At 34.6% G+C, this 21,363-nt stretch overlaps 2 protein-coding genes across 2 annotated transcripts; both read right to left on the reverse strand.

Annotated features, from left to right (window-relative positions):
• Nucleotides 1-549: 549 nt before the first annotated feature.
• LOC145564722 (acireductone dioxygenase 2) lies at nucleotides 550-1,715 on the reverse strand. The gene is made up of 5 exons (XM_081624943.1): nucleotides 1,581-1,715; nucleotides 1,403-1,497; nucleotides 1,189-1,303; nucleotides 953-1,077; nucleotides 550-597 (listed from the first exon to the last, which is right to left on the reverse strand). Exons 1-5 carry the CDS (start codon nucleotides 1,657-1,659, stop codon nucleotides 550-552), a joined length of 462 nt encoding a protein of 153 aa, XP_081481069.1. The 5' UTR covers nucleotides 1,660-1,715.
• A 1,979-nt stretch (nucleotides 1,716-3,694) lies between these two features.
• LOC145563419 (RNA cytidine acetyltransferase 1-like) lies at nucleotides 3,695-19,119 on the reverse strand. Its single transcript, XM_081623863.1, has 26 exons — nucleotides 18,980-19,119; nucleotides 18,773-18,864; nucleotides 17,962-18,133; nucleotides 17,730-17,852; nucleotides 17,454-17,627; nucleotides 17,129-17,239; nucleotides 16,877-17,010; nucleotides 16,644-16,737; nucleotides 16,465-16,563; nucleotides 13,899-14,035; nucleotides 13,009-13,103; nucleotides 11,359-11,482; nucleotides 11,154-11,241; nucleotides 10,974-11,073; nucleotides 10,812-10,864; nucleotides 9,889-10,065; nucleotides 9,760-9,797; nucleotides 8,975-9,071; nucleotides 8,144-8,323; nucleotides 6,976-7,084; nucleotides 6,828-6,900; nucleotides 6,604-6,751; nucleotides 5,253-5,381; nucleotides 4,751-4,876; nucleotides 4,446-4,511; nucleotides 3,695-4,362 (listed from the first exon to the last, which is right to left on the reverse strand). The coding sequence occupies exons 1-26, from the start codon at nucleotides 19,082-19,084 to the stop codon at nucleotides 4,126-4,128; spliced, it is 3,081 nt and encodes a 1,026-aa protein (XP_081479989.1). The 5' UTR covers nucleotides 19,085-19,119; the 3' UTR covers nucleotides 3,695-4,125.
• Nucleotides 19,120-21,363: the final 2,244 nt, after the last annotated feature.

Genomic DNA, 21,363 nt, shown 5'->3' on the forward strand with positions numbered 1-21,363 from the left:
GAAAAATTTGAAGCTCTAGCAAATTGATATTTCATTTTTATGTGCCCAAGAGAGCCAACGAGACAAACAAAGCAGTTAAAGAACACCATAGCAACGCTACAAGCAAGGTCGGGCGAAAATATCCAACACCATACAATACGGCCTATATAACAAATGTAGTCCAGAAATAAACCAGAGTTCTGCAAGATCTCTTGCCCAAATGTCCAATATGGCTGTATCTGTATCTGTACTTCTGTAGTCACTACACATGCTCAACATACTTATTCCTCTGTACAGAAAGTTGTTTGTGCTGCATGATCAATAACTTGATATTCACAGACTTGCAACAAAACTTTTTCAACATCTACTTTTGTTTCAAGTCTTTTTTAAGCAAGCAGCTCATGCTATATATCAACATCTTGATCAAAAGAAGGTAGCTTGTTCACAAAATTTGCCAGATACTCCTTTCTGAAAACAGGAATCGAGAATCAAATTATTCGTCACACAAACAATGGTTAAGAATTTATCAATTCAATAACTAAAAATGCCAGGGCGTACCGTGCAGCCAGGTCATCGTTGAGGTGTCCAAACTGGATCACCAACAAACAGTCGCATGGCCTACACAAAGTTAAGCTAACTTAGGATAACAGTAACATTAAAAAAGATGTAATATACACAATTGCAAGGATCGTGGATGAAAAGAGATTACAAAATTACACAAGAAACATATAGGCCAAGTAGAAGCTGAAACATGTCTATTTCAAGAAAAGTTTGGAGCTCTGATAACAGATTTGGGTTATTGAACCAGGCCACCATAAGTCTGCTTATAATATTAATGAGAGTTTGATTTCTAATCTTTTTTTCAAAAGTATTTTTATATCATCAATTCTCAAAAACAATTTGTCATGACACGCACAATGCATGATTTTTGAAATTTTGATATCACAATGACTAAAAACACCAGTAACCATACCTTAATATAATTGTCTGAATCTAGAGTAAACCGGTGGTAAATTCCTGCAGGCAATACAATCATTCCACCTTTCTTCACCCATATGCGTATCCATTTATCATCACGATCCCTTACATCAAAATACCCTTCAACAAAGTATAAGATGCACAAAATTATCAGTTTTACTGCTCTACATGAAAAAAATAATGCAAAAGAGAGCTGAACATACAAGCTCAACATAGAGCTACTTAACCTACCACTTCCAGCTACACAGTAACGGATTTCATCATCAGTGTGCAGATGTTCCTCGAAAAAGTGCTTGATCTTCTCATTATAATTTGGAAGCTTTTCAGGGCAAACCTCACAGAAGTCCTTAAGGCATAAAGAGCAGCATAAACAAAGGTAAGATAAACCACACTTAAACCATGATAATCTCATAAGAATATATAAGCAGGAATTAAAAAAGAAAACCATGTAGGAATATCCACGAGCTTCATGAATTTTCTTCAATTTCTCATCAGTTTCATAGTTGTCAGCATCCAATCTCCAACTGAGAACCCCAAGGTCTACAATTTACAAGAGAATTAACAATGAATAACATGCAAAATCAATAAATATTGTACATTTTGTAGAGATTCATGTCACTTACCATCGAGATGCTTTAAAGAAACAAAATGTTTAGGTTCCTTGTGATGTGGAAGCCTCTGATCCTCATCACTGTCATCCATGTACCACGCTAGGATGACTCCTTTTCTGGAATCCTTCACAACGTGAAGAATCAAGAATATCGTGACATAGTATTATCATAATTGAAGTCAATATATCTTGATCTATGAGAATCCCATGCAAAACATAATTGACTAAATAATATTTCACTGTTCTCCTATGTTGTTATGGCCATGCTTTCGGCATTCTAGAATTTGTTATATACACCCAGGTGTACTGTACACTCGGGTAATTTAATGAGCAAATAATATTTTTACTCATTTGTTGGTTGTATGAGCCAATGACCCCGGGTGTACATAATAGGCATAAAGAACCAATTCTATAATGAGCATTTTCAGTCCAGGGAATTCACCCTCTAAAGAACCAAATCATCGCAGTGACTAAAACCAGCATTTTGCTCATCTAATCATCAAAATGAGTCTTCCGTGTACCTTGCACCAGGGTGTACACAACCTTTGAGTATTTTACAATGAAATTGAAGAATATACTAACGAAAAAACAAATGTTATCGATAGCATTGTTCACGTATCCATTCTCAAACACATTAGGGAGCAACACATTCAACTAATAACAGTTCCAACACAAAACAATTCTCATGATATAAATGCAGATTCAAACCCTAATTTATGAAAATCATAATATTAAAAATCATTCAATTATAATATTTATCAAGAAAACAACCAAAACCCTTAGACTAAAAAACTGATAACAATATCCCATTCCACCAATTGTTTCGAAATAATTCAGAATTTGATGAACTGCAAAATTCATTACAAAACCTAAACTGAAATAGCATTTATTTGTTTTAAAGATTAAAAGATTATGTGCCAATCGCAAAGAACGAGTTCAAAGGACTGTAGATCAAAATGTAGCATGTAAATTGAAGAATTTAAAATGGAGTAAAAAAGGAGAGAGGAAAAGAAAATGAACTGCGTAGGATTAGAGTGGCAAGGAAAAGCGCGCGCCATTGTCGAAGAGCAACGAGCTGAGTTTGGAGTATCAAAATCGGGAAAATATAGGGCTATGTTACGAACCAGTCGAACAGAGTAAAGAAAAGAAACGAGAGAGCAGGGGTTTTTAAGTAGGGGATTTGGAGGGGAAAAGGGTGTAGTTACTAGTTAGCAAAAGAAAGGGTCACGTGACTAGCACATTAGATCAATGCCGGAAATTAGACGGTCAATGTGGAGAATTAAGTTTGGTGGGTTTTGACAAAAAAAAATCGGCAAATACAAATTTATCTGCCAAATAATCGAATTTTTGTTAATCTGGTGGTATTTTTGTATATATATTGAAAAAGCTTAGTCATTTATTCACTGCTTTTGGTGAGCTGTCTAATTACTGTTTGCAACTTGTATTTACTGTTTGGTGAGGAAATTACACATGTACCCCTCAATTAGTACATGAAAAGACGCATGTACCCCTCCACTGATAGTTAAAAAGACGTTTATACCCCCAAATAAACAAATTTTGTTAAATGGAACACATCTCAAAAAAAAATTGTAATCAGGTCTAAAGTAATAAATAATAAAAAAAAAAAAAAAAAAGTTAAAAGATTGTATTTAACAAAAAAAATTTGTAATAAAGTATAAAGTACAAAAAGGAAAAAAAAAATTAAAAAAAAAATTAGAGGTTATTTTTGAGAATTTTCCTTTAAAAAATGACCCATAATCAAGTCCTTAAACCTATTTATATTTAGACTATACAAAAACCAAACTCGTTTGCTAAATATAGTCCAGATTAATCTACGATAATCACTTCACAAAAATCACAATAAAAAGTTTGGATTATCCATATTAATTTATATTTTCATGAAAAAACCGGTCACCTAAAACTGAGAACTCGTTCTATTTTTCATTACTCCGTACTCGTATTAGACTTCACAATCTTTCATCAAACCTGAACTTAATCAACTACTTGGAATCCAACACTATTTTTTCATAGATGGAATCAATTTATATTGTGTGAGGATGTAAATCACGAGTAAACTATCAGCAGGTTTTGTTCTTTAAATCTCAGAGTGTAAAAACAAGCAAAAGAAAACAGGAAATTAAGGACAAATACCAAAAACCAATGTAAGTATTACCTACAATACAGACTTGTGCAAGAAAAGCTTACAATGAATAATAAAACTCTCTTTTCCTAAAACAAAGTACTTGCACCTAACATTTGGGGTGAGTAGCCAAGTACTAACCACATGAGACAAAATTGTGCATCCCTTACCATCAAGGATGGAAGCAATTGAATGACATTTCCGAGTGATTCAACCACTACACTCGAGGGAACATTTCTCTGCTCTCCTAATCGAGCTGAATGAAGCATCCTGCAACTGAACTGCATGGCATTCTACAGCCCTCGAGAATCATGTAACTCTTGATATTAATGATGACTGTTCTCTTTGTATACCTTCTCCCCTTGGACTTCCGCTTATGATTCTCTCTCTTGTAAGTCTTCTCCTCTAGGATCCCCACTTATGATTTTCTCTTTTTGTTAGATTTGTTGCCACGCTCATCTTTACTCCTTTTCTTTTCATTTTTACTGTCGCTAACCTTGCTCTTCTTCTCTGGCTTACTTTTGTTGGATTTAACACTGACTAAGCCACTTGAGGATATCTTTCCACCAAGGGTTTTCTCAAAGTCAGCCTCTACGGCAAATTGTTGAAGCAACTCAGGATCCAACAAGCCTTCAGCCTTGGCCTTCATGTCACTCTGATACAGCAATCAGTCTTAGTGCAATTGTTAAAAAAATGGAAACATAGGAGTTTAAGCAGGCACAGCCTTAATCAGATTACCTTCACTTTCTTTGACGCGTTGTCTAGATCCTCCTCTAAAGTTATTTTGTGAGGTTCCATCACAATCTATAAAAGAAACATTTGGTAAGAATGAAGACATCACATTTAGTTGTTACAATTTTGATAGTGAACATCAGTAAGTAGGGTTTATGGCATCTCTTTATGAATATATGAGAGCTGATATTAAACTTTAATCTAACATAAAAATATACCATATACAACCATGACCATTATGTGAGAATGCATAGGAAATTCATCTTATTTCCAAATTCAAGGTCAGAATTCTTGGAATTTTCTTGACTTACTTCTTTTAGACGGGGAAGGGCTGATTCAACATCTTTGGTGGCAATACCATACAAGTATTTGTGGAACTTTTTCATCCCTTTTATAAACAATGACAATATTTGCTGCCTTTCAAGTTTCATCTGACCCTGAAAAACGGCAAAGGAGATACATTAGCAAAGATACAAATCACGTACTAATAATTGCACATCTAGGATCTGTCTATGCGACACAAGCTTTTTTCAAAAAATACTCCTTATCCATTTATCCAAGTTCATCATTTACCTTAATACTTGTAAGAGAATCAAATTTGACCACAATCAATAGTTTTGCTCTAAATGGAGACATCATCAACATGAAAACCTTTCCAGATGCACAGGTAATACTACCTCCATTACATATTAGTTGTAACTTTGGGTATAATTTGTGAGAGATAAAATATTCCAAAGTTGCAACTAATATGTAACGGAGGTAGTACAATTATTAGTAAAGATTTATTTATCAACAGCAAAGACGAGATGGAACCTCGATGTATGATACGTCTTGATTCTGCAAGCCAATACAGAGCAAAACTGATGCCTGGGCATATGACAATGTAACAGGTACCCTCTCTTGAAAGTATAAATGTGAAAGGACAGGAACAAGGTCTAGGATCTGTAGAAAGCAATAGCAAATAAGAAATAAGAAATCCAGAAGAAAGCCCATTTCTGTGCATTGTGGTTATCAAACATCTGATGCATCAGCAGATTTTATAGAAATCAGTCCAAAAAGATGCTTTAAAAGGTAGTACATGATATTTCGAATGATTGACAACAATAAAATATGAAAAGAAAAAAAATCCGAACAAAGGGAATCCTAAGATTCCTACCATATGATACACTACCAACAAGTGTTATCTGATCATTGACCTCCCAAGTTAAACTTCCATTTGACATATAACTCTTTTTCTTTGCCTGGAATTAATTGGCAGGTACAATTCTATAATTATAATTATGATTTGGTCAAAAGAGTCATCCTTCGATTTCTCAGATGAATATCCATACATAGCACATTAGTGAATATATAGCACTTTTGAAAATGCAAATACTAACTTCAAAGGTCTCTCAAAATAATAGCATCTCCATGTTCTATTTTTATTATTTCTAAAGATTGATCCCTGACCTATAGAGGCTTCTAAAACATGAATATCAGCCATTGCACTTACTCTTTAGTGTCTACAAATTGAAATCTATGTTAAAACTTTTCATCAAACTATTTCCCATTTTAAGCTTCCCTCCAACCGTCTTTCCCTACAGTATTGTTTATATTGTGTGCCGAACAAGACATTTGGACAGCTTTTAGACAAGTTCCTCTGTCATCCCCTTAGTGTGGTCCCAACATCTCAATATGCAACCTAAGAAAAAACACTAATTCCCTTTCTATTTTCCCTACTCCTTAATTCATGTCCCTTGCACAGCCTATATACACAGAAAGCCTCAAGCGACAAAATAATGAAATATGCATGGGACCCCCCCCCCCCCCCCCCCCCTCTCTTTCACCCCACCCACCTACACCCTGAAGTAAAAAAATGGTTTTGCTGGAGAGAAATAATAAGGTTGCTGAGAAGGTTAGGAATCATGACAAAAAAATGGTGGTTGTGATGGAGACAAAAAAAAACTGGTGCGCGAAACAGAGCTCTACTTCACAAGGTATAGGGAGCTTTTATTTTCAATCAAGAAAGAGGAATATCAAAATGAGATAGACCAGAATGGTTACATGGAAAATCAAATTGGAAGGGGCTAATAAGGAGCTTTTCTACTTTATTACAGGAAGGAGGGACCATAAAAAAGCTAGCATGCTAGATGCTTCTTTGAAAAGTAAATCTGCAAAATACTACCAGACGGTAATCAGCAAGATTGTCTACATAAGCTTGCAATCTCTTCATGTCATGAGGTGATATATACTCCTCTATAGTCTTCAAAAACCCATCCATGTTCAACCCTGATGATTCTGACTCTGCAAAGTTGATTTTTGGGTCCAATACACTGTAAAAGAAGAGCAAATCAGAAACTTGATTCTACAATGAATTAACATGCAGACGCAGTCAATAGAATTGCTAACCTCATTGCAAGCTTGTACTCCATGGAGCGAAATTCATTGGAGCAGAGTAATCTACTAAACCTTTGCTTGAAATCTAAGGATGAAAGAACAATCAATAATGAAACCCGCACATGAAAGAAGCATTCATCTCATTTGGAGACTGACTCACCTCGATAAAACGGAGCCAAGAATCCCAATTGATCAGATGCATCAACTTCAATATCATCATTATGTAATGGCTTTAAGACCATGCAAGTATGTTCTCCAGTCACAGCATTCTGATTTAGCACACAAATGACATCCACACACACAAACACACACACAAACACAAACTTCCATTAGCACAAGCGAGAATATAATATGAACTTTATGAAGAATAAAGGCAGTTGTTGAATCTTCTTGGTTTTTCTCAATTATGTTTGACTCATATTAGGCAGGATGACAAATCAAATACTACCTCCATTCTCTTTCATTCTACTCACTTTCCATTCTTATTTGTTATTTTACTCAATTTACTTTATTCTACTTTAGGCACACCCCGTTTACCAATTTACACCTCTTATCCCACAATTACTACACCTTTCCACACATTCTTACTTCTTCATCTTTTACTTACACAGTTACACCCCTTAATCGTTTCACAATCTTAATATATCTCCTTATTCAATTTTTTCTTAAATTATGTATCTGCAATAACCGAGTAAAACATAGAGGAGCAGAAAATATTATAATCCAATATATAAGTGGAATGCGAATCCAGATATAACAAAACTTCCAATGAATTACAATAAAATCAATTTCATTCATCCATTACATGAAATGAGATTTAGCCTATGTACAACTTTAAACTTTTCAAGGTAATGAACAAGAATATAGATTAAAAGCTTTACTCAGTAGTTTCTATGATCAGAAGAAACTGAATTTTAAGCCTAAGAGTTTTGGTTACTTTGAAACACTTTCTTCAAGTTTTATTTTATTTATTTTTTTTTTTTCTCTACTCTTTGGTCTGTGTGTTAATATTTTACAAACCCTCCTTGAATCCAAAACCTAGGATGTAAGGTCATATCTAGTCCAAATTCTCAAGGTACTACACCTAGAGTAACTTTGGAAGTGAAAAATCTTATACAAAGGGATGCCAAATTTTCCAAAAGATCATGTTGCAAATTGCTTACTTGCAACCAAAATGAAAACACATGTTGCAACTTAACAGCAATTTGCTAGTGAAGCCCGTCCATAACTCCATATACAAGTCAGACTAATTATATAACCAAAACTCATAATGACAATTCAAAAGCCTCCCACACAAATGCAAAAGGTAGGAAAGTAAGAGCACTAACCGGAATCTGGCCAATATAAAATGGAACAAATTTGTGTTTCCTCCAAAATCGGAAGAGGTCAAGTGTAAGGCCAAAGGATACACCAATGTAATGCAGTTTCTCAGGACGTCTTTCACGAAGATGCATAAGTAGTGGAGGAAGGTTTGTTCTGGGCTTAATATTTTCTTCTAGCAAAGACACCTGCATAATAATATGAGAGAAATTTAGCCTAGAAAGTGTGCCTGGCATACCAACACAAAAACACTAATCTCATAGGACAAGCCCATTAAAACACAGTGCAGTTAACACAACTAACACCAGGCCATATAAATTCAAAGTTTCTACATAAGGTGTTGAAGCGCTATAGAAGAACGCGTGCTCATATAAATCCAAAGTTTCTACATAGCTTCTATATCTAACCTATATATAAATCTCCCTACTCTATGGTTTTGTTTTTTGTTCTACTCACTTTACTTTATTCCATTTTAGGCACACAATCATTACCATCATACCCCTCTTACCCAACAATATATACACCTTCACAATCTCTCTTACTTTACCTTACACCCAGCTTTTACACCCTCTCTCTCTTACTAAACGGAGCTAGTATACTTATGAGTTAAACTTCAGACCTTTCAGCTTCCCACATTACTAACACCAGGCCATGTAAAGAACTAGCCATGTTTATATAGTTTATATTATAGGTTTTCTATTATCAGTCTGAAAGTAGAACTAGCAAAAGAACAAAAAAAAAAAAAAAAAAAAAAAAAAAAAAAAAAGAGAGAGAGAGAGAGAAACACCCACTTCATACAACGGCACGAAAAATAAAGCATTTACTTATTTGAGTTTTACCTTTTCTGCTGCTTGAACAATACTAACAGGTGGCTCACTAATATCCTCATCATCATCATCTGCTTCAGATGTGGAAGTCAACTGTCCTTCAAAGTACCTGAAGGCCAGCAGCATTAAATATCAGCATGATATGGTGTGCAGTGTGGAAATGAAAATAATATGATCCAGAAGAGAGTACTGGCTCCAAAGTATATCTCATCATTCTCAAGGAAGCCTTCAAAAAGAAATAAAGCTACCAAGGAAGCAGAACAAATCAAAGAAAATACGATATCAAATATTTGTCTCTCATTCACCAATTGTCAATCAGATATTAATATATTTTTAAATACAAGCAATGTATAGTCCTAAACTATGACAACTGCTTCATCTTCTACTTTTAAGAAGAAAAAAAAAACACAGTGGTTGTACAAGGGTTATCACAAGCAAACAAAATATTCAGGACAATGGAATAACAAGTGGAAGTATGAAAAAGCAGCATCAAGTTATTTACTCGTTAATTTCTCTGAATAATAAATAAATGAGATTCAATGCTGGGAATCCAAGGATCTGATCAGATATATAAATGAAATGTCTTACTCTAGGTAATGCCTTTCTATTAAGAACTTTACATAATATGGACATGGATACACAGTTGCTATGCACAGTATTCGGTGATTGCAATTGTATATGCTCCTTTCACTTTATCTTGCAGCCTTGGAAGTTAAAACATTCCAACAAGCATGGCTGCAGTATATACATATAAATCCCACAGCTTTAAATGTGGCCAACTATTAAGTTGTTTATACCTTGCCAAGAGCTCCACAGCAACTGAACCATACCCAAGCTGCAGAAAATCAGGAAAAATCCAACATTATAGTGACAAACTCAAGATTGTAGAATAACTCAAGAAATCAAAAACAAGAGAAAGCATTCACCCGCATGGCACTAGGATGAGTGGCTATCCGCACAATGCGTGCACCTGAGAGACTAGGGAAAACTGTCTCCCGAAATTGCTCACAAAACTTCCATGGTATTTGGTCTCCATGAGGAGAGCGACCATCACTTAAGCTCCTCAGAGCAGATTTTAGAGAGATTTGTCCTTCTAGACAGACCTGCAGAAAAAATTTTAAATTCAAATAAGCACACTACATCACAATACTGAAGATAGAATTGACATATCCATCAGCACTAAATACAATACATCGTACTGACATGCTCTAGTAATGCTAATCAAGAAAATTATGCCACACCAATTTCCCAACTAAGAACAAAGAATGCATGGTATCATAGCGAACAAAAGTCTAGCTTCCCGTGTATTGTTGACACTTATCGAAGATTATATGTGTTGCCAATACTCCCTTAGCCCCAAAATATAATGCTTATTTCATTTTCATGGTCAAATTTTAAAAAGTTTGACCAAATATTCTCATATATATATATACAAAAAACAGTCATGTGATATATATATATATATATATATATATATATATATATATATATATATATATATATATATATATATATATATATATATATATACAAAAAACAGTCATGTGATACATTGTTAGATTCGTCTCAATGCGTAATTTCATTGTATCGGCTTTATATAATTTTAGCTATTGTGAAATTAAAGATATTGGTGATCAAAGGTATGTCTTGAAGAAGGTACTAATGAAAATAGACACCATATTATGGGATGGAGATGGTAAAGAATTATAACAGGAGAGAAACTTGCCTTAAATAAAAAGAAATACAAGTGCACACAGATGTGCCCTACAAGGAAACAACTACCCCAAAACACAAATTTTGACAAGGAATACAAATTCAAAGCAACTTAAAATGACAGAATAGGTCAAACCTGAATTACACACAAAATATCAGGAAGATGATTCTTTGACTCGTCAACAGGGCCTACATAAACAATGTTACCATGATTTTTGAAACAATATCAGTTAGAGAAGTTGAAACCATTAATTCATTGACTGCTTATAAGGCTTGTTAAAATCAAACACAAACATACCGAGCAGCACAAAAAGGTGATGTGCTGGAGCATCTGCCATAAGTTGAAGGTCATTTGGCGAATTTTTGTAGTGAGATGCAACATATAGAGCCATCATTCTCTGCAGGTTTAGTTTATATAAGTATCCTAGAAGGCAAATAAAGACCATGCAAGTTATAACCAAAGCAATGTCCGACATACCTGTAGAAATAATTCACTGTCTTTGTGATAGGAAAAAAGTGTGTCACGATTAACATAATAAAGATCACATTCACTGGGAGGAGGCAACCTGGTTATGAACAAGAGATAGAATTACTTTTGGCATGTTTTCAGGAGGAAGAAGGGCAACCAGTAAATTGACCAAAAGAATTAATGATGTCATATTGATGTTTGACATGTTTTCAACCTGTTGATATTGGGTATGTAATTTGCAACATCTAAACACAGCAACTCATTAAGCCAGAACTCAATGGGGTCACCAGAGGCATATCTGATAGATTCACTTAATTCTATCTTCTTGAAAATTCGGCCTGCAACAAAGAATAAGAAATTCAAATCGTAGTCATTATCAGGATACAAAAGGTTATCTTTTTGTATGCCTATGTTAAATAATGTTCCATTCAGAATTTCAGCATTATGCCAGTAAGGTAGTAGACCATTTAGCAAATTAGCACACTTTTATTCCACAGGGAAATGGTCTCATATCACAACCAGTTCGGCTTTATGCCAATGGAATAATCAAGAAATTGTTGCTGTCCCTCGATGTAGGCATTGACTGGGGAGGACATAGAAGAATATAAATTCAACTAGAATTTAATTAAGAGCTGCTACAAACTCAGAACTAACAAAGATAATAAGGAAAGTCAGCACCAAGTGGACAAGAAAAAAGGCCCAAGAATCTTATGCCCTTATAAGAAAAAAAAAATAAGGATATAGAATTAAAGATCATTTAAGCATTACCATAAGCATGAAAATGCCAAAGTTCAACAAAAGAAATGTCACAAGCAAGCACTATAAACTAAAATAAAAAGATTTGGTACAGACCTTTTAAAGGTTCCGCAAAGAATCAAGATTTATTCATGCCCTTTTATAAAGCTTAGACCCTATTTTGTCATCATTTGTCAAGTGTGTGTGAGTGAGAGAGGGGGGGGGGGGGGTTGGGGGGAACAAGTTGCCAACACGGCCGTTTAAAACTATAATAGCACAAAAAGCATCCCTTCAATTCTTTTATACCAAGGAGAATCAATGGGAAACTTCAATGCTCGTTTATTTGCCACTCAGCCTCCCCACACCCACTCTCTCAAACACACAAAATCAAAGAACCCATGACCAGGATCCAGCAAAATTTTGGGTTGACCCTTAATCTCACAGGCAATTAGAATCCCCCAATTTTTGTGCTTCATGTTTATCAATCAGAGTACTTCATGTTCCAGATCTAGAACTTTTGCTCAAAACCAATGCTACATGGAATGCAGTATGTATGGAATGCAATCCACAACCTAAAGTTCATTACATTAGTCTGCATATTGAAAGTTCTAAATTGTGCTTCACAGGTTGAAAAGTGAATGGTGTAATACTGATCTAAACCCTAGATAATTTATTTGAACTGACAGTAAAAGATGATTCGTGGTCTCCAGGCTTAACAAACCCTAGTTTTGCAATGCACAACCCATATCACAAATTCACACATCACTACATCAGTTCAAACCCTTGATCCAGTAAAATTGATGTACACCCTTTTTACTGAAGAAAGAATCAAAACACTATCCTGGACCAAAAGTCTTCCATCAATAGATCCTTCTACCCATACATTGCTATGTACAAGTAGATTCTCTATCATCATTATTTTAAATGCTTTGATATTATTTTTAACACCCTTCAGAGTAAAATCTAAATCGATTCTCAGCCATATCAGCATAGGCCATATACTAACAGTCTTGCAGACATGCGAAAATAAAGAGCTAAGAACAGCTGCTTTCCAAATTTAAAGATGAGGAAGAAAAACAACTAATAATTACAGTTGATCAGTCAACAAACCAACAAAAAATATCCATACCAGTAAGAGAACTATCCAAATTCTTAGACGTCTGACTCTGCTCCTCTAGTTGCTGCAGAAGCTTCAGTGATAATGATCGTCCAGTACCTTCGTAACTGTATTAAAACAACCAGGGGAGCAATGCAATGAGGGAAAATTGATAGTAGAAGAGAAAGTATTTATTAGTATGCTTTGTCTTTAAAATCCAGTTAAAGAGTTACAACAGATATTTTCACAAAATTAATGACAATCTCAGGCAATCAAAGTGAGGACATATGGCAAGAAGGCACTAAAAAGCCATCCATTCTAGTGAATTTAGTGCATTGTCACTTTTCCTGATAGTGCCACTTTAACATTATTAATTATTACGCCTCTACTATCCACAAAAATTAACAAATACTCCCTCCGGCCCTAACAGTCTGCCCTATTTTCCTTTTAGGTCATCCCTAAAAGATTGCTCCATACCATGTCCAAGGGGAACCACAAGTATACTCTCACAAAAATTACTTTAGGTCCCGACACTTTTCTATCTCATCAATGTCACTGAACCAGATGTTAAAGTAAAACATGGCAATGGGGTAAACAATAGGGGACGGAGGGAAGGCACAAAGTTTTGGCAACATTGGTGGCATTTCTGTGTGATCTCTTTTCTTTTGTTTTCTTTTCTTTTCTTTTTCAATGCCATAATTTGCTGTTATTTGTAATTAAAGAATGAAGGTAGAAAGTAAAACTTCAGTGATATTTTGGAAATGAGAGAAAGCAGAACAATTTTCAGTAGGCCACAAAAAGAAATTTTAAGAAGCACTATGACAAAGTAGAAATCATTCTTGAAAAGGAAAGAGAATTAATAACAATTCACATAGAAGCATTGGCTTTATCTGTAAATATTTAAATAGAAAACAATATCATACCCATTAACCGTAGACGATATGAAGACAAGATAAGGCCCTAAAAGAGATTTCACAACAGGTAAAGGAACAGCTGCTGCTTCATCAATTACCAAAAGCTCAACTTGAGATAGCTTTTCATGTTCATGGGGTTGTATATACTGTTACCACAAATAAGGATCAGTTAGTGAACAAACAATTTCACACAAAAAGGTTCACAATTACTCAAGCAACACATATTTGATGAATCATTATATGAAATTTTGAGCAGATGTGGATACAGGTAGAATAAGTAGGATACCAAAGAGTGGAGAAGGTCATATCTCATTAAACCGTCTACACATATAAGGTCACCAATTGGCAGAATATTCATCTTCCACATGAATTGAGTTAAAATCTAGATGAATAGTTAGTCTGGTATTTCTTAATATGAGGAATAAGGAAAAATCATAAGTTCTAGGAAATTTAGCTCACAAAAAAGAGAAAAACTAGAGTGTCCTTGTTAATGAATCACTCTAAACACTCACAGTCTAACTCAGACAGACGAGTATTCATGCAAGATCCTACTAGACCCAATTCAATAGAAGAATAACACTTTACAGGCACCAAATGCCCCCATCTTCTTAAATCTTACCTAGATGCCTTTAAACACTTAGCTTCTAGGAGTTCCCAGCAATACTAGTTTACTTGGCTTATTCTATTTCACTGGCAACATCAAGTACTATATTTTCAGAATTAGCATTTTCATGTTTAGCTGAGACTCCGTAAAGCTTCTGCCACAACAGCAAGAATAACTCAAACTTCACAAAGACCAAAGAAGTTTGCAAAATGCACAAAAATATTCTCACTTAACATCCTAAGATGCCTTTAAAAAGTTACAAAATTAAATGAGGCTACACATCAAATATCTTAGTCATCCCACCTTACATTCAGAAATACTCAGTCAAATTTATAATATTACCAATAGTCACATAAAATTGGCCATGTCAAGTATCTGTAGAGATAAGGTACTGTTAAAGGACTCATTGCTCCATGTAGCGTTCTATATAGAGAGCAATTTATAAACCTATATTATTCTGGAAAAATAGGCCGAAACAACACCAAATCTAAGGTGCACACAACTGCACAAAGCCACAAACTATTGCGGGGGCAAACAGTAACACAAACTTCAACCAAGGGTGCGCAGAATCACATAAACTGCAATATTGAAGCATAAATAATTAGAAATTGATATCACCCTTTGCCGTCAATAGTGTATGCAGCAACGCGCCCTTGGCCGAAGTTTGAGCTGCTGTTTGCACCCGTAATAATTCTTAGGCATAGTTGACGCTATTCCAGCAAATTGTTTTTATCATTAACCTTACAAATGTAAATCATAAGATGAAGCGGGACACAAAAGAGGGATCAATTTATTAAATGGTAGGTGGCTAATTAGTTAACCATTTAGCCACACTCTTCCACATCCCCCACCCTAAAGAATATGTACTGTCTCTACTAGCAAAACCTCAAGAGGGGAGAAGGAGGCATCATCTACGCCTTTCTTCATTTTTCCAACTAGACAAAGGGAGATTCTTAATACTTCAAATCATATTTTGCAACAAGGTCCACTTTGCTTTATGCTAGCTAACACTCCCTCCATTTAATCATACAAAGCACCAACAGTGTCCTACACTATACAAGTTTTAACTTAACCAGTTTACCATAAATTAGAGTATATCATTATATTGATTAAAAATTACAGAAAATATCATAGAGGTACTTTTATTATTTTATAGATGTATGTCATGTACTAAAGACTTTCTTTTTAAATAATATTTATCAATTCACTAGAAATTTACATGCACGATTCAGACACAATAAGCATAATTGGATAAGTGCTGTACGAAAAACGCAGGGAAAACATTTATTTTGTCTCAGAAGCCTTTTTTCGCCAGTAATGTTTTAAAAGGACGGGACTGTATGAATGTCAAGCCACTACCCTCATGCCTCGCCGCATATGTTTAACAGATTGGTCAAGTGAATGTGCCTGGTCACCATAAGAAGGCTCTCTTTAACATATATTAACAAAAAAAAAACATCTGCCTTCAGCCATTGGATCTAAAGACTACTTTTCTCGGGCTCTAAGCATGGGTCACTCACAAGTTCCATAAGAACCCATTCAAACAAAGATTACCACAAAGCAAAGTAAGGTAGGCAGTGGCTGACAGTGTATTACATAAGGAAGACAAAACTTCAATCTAATCACCAGAATATAAGAGAAATTATACTTCTTGACTATATTTAGGGAAGGATAATGGGAAATGAATACATGAGAAACTTCAGAGGTCTCATCTAGGTCCAGAAACAACCTAAGTTCTATTCATCGATCCACAATGGAACAACACTACAGATACGAACAAACAGACAAACATTGAAAGAACTTAGTTTGATTCCTCATCAGAAACAATCACAAAGAATTGCCTCAAGCAGCCATAATAATAAAATAAATTGTTAAAGGAAAAAAAAAAAAAAAAAAAAAAAAAACACTATCGTTAAAAGCATGTTTGTTGAAGCAAAATATTACAGATCAAGTCAAATATTATGTCCTTACCTGGATTGTTTGCCTATGTTGTTTGTAGATATTAATCCGCACAATTGCTTTCTTAAAATCCGGATTAGAGCTTTTGACCACGTCATAGTCCATATGTTCCTGTAAAAAAAAGTCTTAGTTTCAAGGTCATAAATTCAACAGGTGTACGAATCAATATTAATTTATGAAGAACTTAGAACCTTGTACTCCAATGAATCAAATCCCTTGCAGATAAAATCAAACAAGGTCTTCAAATTTTCAGGACTTGGTGCTGTTACATAGATATTAGAATACCTGTAGATATACACTTTAACAATCAATATCTACAGAGGTTAACAGCAATTTTAAAAAACACATCTAACATCATTCCTTCCACCTTTTGCTTGTTAGAAAAAGCAAAGGGAGGAGAAAAGGAGGGAGTTGCAAATACTACCCAGCAGCAACAGCTCCAGCAACTGCCAAACCAAGTGCTGCCGATTTACCACGACCACGAGCAGCAAGTAGGGCAATAGTACTACGGAGAGTCTTATCCAAGATGGCATCAAGAAATGTAATGACTGCTTTTCCCTATGCATACAATAATGTAAAATTGAGCACTTAAACTTCAAAACAGTCAATAGCCTCATCGGAAAAATCATATGAACAAAGAGGAAAAAACTTTATTTCTCATCTTATTTTCCAGTACCTGATCAAGGGTGCAACACTTTTTAATCAAAGGACCAACAGGAAAATCCTCATTGAGTTCCTCTTTCAAATTCTTTAAATCACGTTCAGCATCTGAAAGTCCATCAGAGTCCTAAATCCCAAGCTCAAGTTAATACAGAATGATTAAATGTAGGACAGAAAAAAAAAAAAAAAAAAAAAAAAAAGGATGTTTGAGCCATACTACATTTTCTTTAATTTTATAAGACACACTTTATAATTATCTTATGAATCTACACTCGAGAAACTAGGTAGTGTATACATAACTTTCTGGCTCAATCAGAACACTCTCAAATAGGATAGACTACCTCTCTAACAGGAACAGGAGTGATTGACCTTATATGAGTTGAAATAGGTAATATATTCAACTCATCATCCATAACTACACATGATCTGCAGGAAGCAATTGATAATAAGAACCGTTCATTGAAGCGCCCTGTGGCATCAGAATGGGATTCTGTACGAAATCTCTCATGAACATCCTGCACTTGTTTAAAAAGATCAAAAATTAACAAAACATGCATGAAAGGGAAGTAAAAACACAGTTTTTATCCAGGGAAAGTTGGCTTAGAAGCAACTCATACCATAACCATGGTGCACAGACTTGTTAATGAAGACAGAGAACGCAGGAGCAAAACAATCAGTCCTCCACCCTCCACAGTTTCTATAGTTCTTGCAAGAAGGTTTGGCGTCAATGCTTCAAAATCCTTAAATCAGCCAATCAACAAATTAAGAAAGCCACAAAGTACCAATTTAAGTAATCAATAAAATACAGTAAAAAGATGATCAGGTCAGCCAACAGAAAATTTTAACTACCTGTAGTATGCACATGCCAAAGGTATTACCAAGCACTCTTTCCGAATCTTTGTATAAGCAGTATGTTATCCCTCCGCTTTCGATAAAAAGAGAAAAAGGATCAACCTTCTCAGGATCTAAAAGCCCTCTCTGCATTAATTTCTTCACCTGCTTCGCACGTTTTTTCTTGTGGCTGTAGAGAGCACACCATATAGGTCATAACAATACATGACACGATAATATACTCTACAGGAGGAATTGGGGGGGGGGGGGGGGGGGGATTCTGTAACTTGATATACAGCCCAACTGATAGCATGTAACCAATTGAATGCAAAAGAAGATCCACACTGTCATCATGTCTACAACAATAGTGAACAAAAATCACGAAAAAATCAACAGCAGGAACAACTACATCGTCTAACTGAATAATGTAGAACCAGCTGAGACAAATTCATCAGTCCCCCCATCTTCTTGTATATAAGTAAATTTTTTTCACAATTAAAACCATCCTAGGAGGCATCTAAGTAAGTCAGTGACCTAACCACATATAAATACAAAACCCGACAAGTGTTCCCGGCCATCTCGGGTTAGCAGTTAAACTCTTTCGGCACTTGCTTGACAATATAAAACCGAAGCAAATTCGGGATAACTCTTATTCACTCCTATATTCCATAAAATCCCCAATTTAGGAAATTCCTCACACAAAAACCAACTAATTCTCATATAAAAACAAAGCTAATTCAAATTAAAAACAGACATTCTTCAAATAAAAACAATTCAATAAATTAACAAGTAAAATAAAAGCAATTAAACTGCAAAAAATGAAAGTTACCTGCTAAGTTCTAGCTTGTCTCTATAACACCAAAGCACAGTAGGCCTAGCCTTAACAACAGCTTTACTAAGCATATAATGAAGATTAACAATCTGTAGAAATTCAACAATAATTAAAATCTTCAACAATCAAATTCACATACTAAAAACACAAATTAATAGCAAAAAATTGATTGGAAACTAAAAAAGAGGAGAAAGAAGAAAGTACTTGGTCGCGAGATTTGTCACCGATGATGACGAACAAAGAACGGTGCCTGGTTTTGACGCCATTTTCGATTAGGGTTCGGATGCGTTCGTCGACCTTCTTCCTCATTTTTGCTGGTTCTGTGTTTAAGGAAGAAGCAGGGCTTTGGGTTTAAGAAACGGCCGCAAAATTTTAAGACTTTATTATGTTTTTGTTAAGAGTTAATTAATTTAGTCAAGGTGTGAATGTCCACACTCCAATTCTTCATTGCATTTAATGTAGTAGCCAACCCTAATTGCCACCCTCTAAGGTTATAGCCCACAATGTAATAGTGGTTCTTACTACTATAAATAGCCATGTAATTTCACTTGTATGATACACAAAAATATTACCAAGAGTAATACATAAAAGTAGTAATACTTCTCTTATTACCTTCTTCTCTTAATCCTCTAATTTCTATATATTTCATAACACGTTATCAGCACGGTCTTCAATCAGGTATACTTATACCGATTATCCAATTTTTACAAAGATTCAATTTCCTTCACAAAATATATTTTGAGGAGTATGCTCTATAGTTGCCCATATGGGATCCTCTATACCAGAAACTCACAATAATATTTCTCCACAAAATTACTATACATAATTAGCCATGTTGATTAAAAATGAGGATATCAATACATACCTTATTTATGATACTTAGTTTGGTAACTCTCATGCATGGTTATAGAAAGTAATATATAATTACTTTTGCATGTGGAAATATTTTTTGTATGCATGTTAATAGAGTAAATTTCATGGTCACACAAATCATGTTTATACTTACTTACTTGTGCATAATTACTAAAATAAAAAAAAAAATGATGCAGCCTTTATATTTATTTAATTTTTAGATTACACACTTTTATGTTTCTTTCAGTTTTCGAACCCTTGACCTCATGAATAGATTAGGGTTCTCGGATCACTACGGCTTGCATCCCAGTGTGATACTTATTTACGTTTGTAAATATTAATAGTTTGATTACGATTATTTTACCAGTCTACTAGAACATTGTATGATATTTTTTACAGTAGTGTAAAGCTGAAACGGATAATTTACCCCCCTATAAAAGGCGGATTACACCCCCTTATTTCACCATACAAACCTTATCCCCTCCTTAAACTTTACCCAAATTATCTCCTCTTCTTCTTCCTCCATTTACACCGGTCATACACCATGTTCCCCGTCGACAACCGACAACCACCACACCCCTTTACCTTTGAAGAAGATTTAAGGAAATTAAAACTATATTTAGTTTTAATTATGGCCCTAGTAGTTTTATTAATGGCAATGATGATTTTCATCATTTTACATAAGTAACCTCGGTTTTTCGACAAAGGGAATTCATGCATGTAATCTCCGTAGTACTTCAAGTTTTTTTTTGTCTTCTAGGTAGATTATAAGTGCATTTTGTTATAATAAATGTCCCTTTTGTCTTATCATTAATGTATGTCATTAATATTATTATTATTATTGTTGTTGTTGTTGTTGTCGGTGATGTAGTGATAGTAGTAGTATTTATTGTTATTGTTATTATTATCATTGTTATTGTTATTATTGTTGTTGTCGTTGTTTAATTAACGTAATTATCATGTTTAATTTTAGCTTAACTTTATGTAAATCATAATAATAACCCAAGGGGGAGAAGCAAATATGTTTTAAATGGATTATTATTATGATTACAAATTGATTACTTTAATTATCACTTGCTTAATTGGCTTAATAATAATTACATATTTGATTGTAGTTAAAATGGGAGACTTGATGAAAAGACAATTTGACGTATTAGACTTGTCCGGACATAATTATCTTGAATGGACAGTTGATGCCCAAATGAATTTGAAGGCTCAGGGATTGGAACATACAATCAAAGAAATTACCATCCCAGGAAACGAAAAAGATGCCCCTGCTCAAGTTAAAGTTCCAACTGATCAAGAGAAAGCAAAAGCTATAGTTCTCTTAAGGCATCATTTACATAACAGTTTGAAAACTGAGTATTTAATGGTGGAAAATCCCAGAGAACTATGGGATAGCTTGAAAGGAAGATATGACCACCATAAAAGGGTACTCCTTCCTTCAGCACAATTTGAGTGGACAAACCTGAGATTTCAGGACTTTAAATCTGTCAGTGATTATAATTCATCACTATATAAAATCGTATCAATATTGAGATATTGTGATCAACCAGTCACTGAAGTGCAAATGATAGAGAAAACACTCTCTACATTCCATGCTAACAACATTGTATTGCAACAGCAATACCGTGAAAGAGGCTTTGCAAAATATTCTGAGCTTATTTCTACATTATTGGTTGCTGAAAAGAATAATGATCTTCTGTTGAAGAATCACAACCTAAGACCAACTGGGT

This window comes from Chenopodium album, chromosome 10 (assembly GCF_948465745.1).
Source record: "Chenopodium album chromosome 10, dcCheAlbu1.1, whole genome shotgun sequence".
Taxonomy (NCBI): domain Eukaryota; kingdom Viridiplantae; phylum Streptophyta; class Magnoliopsida; order Caryophyllales; family Amaranthaceae; genus Chenopodium; species Chenopodium album.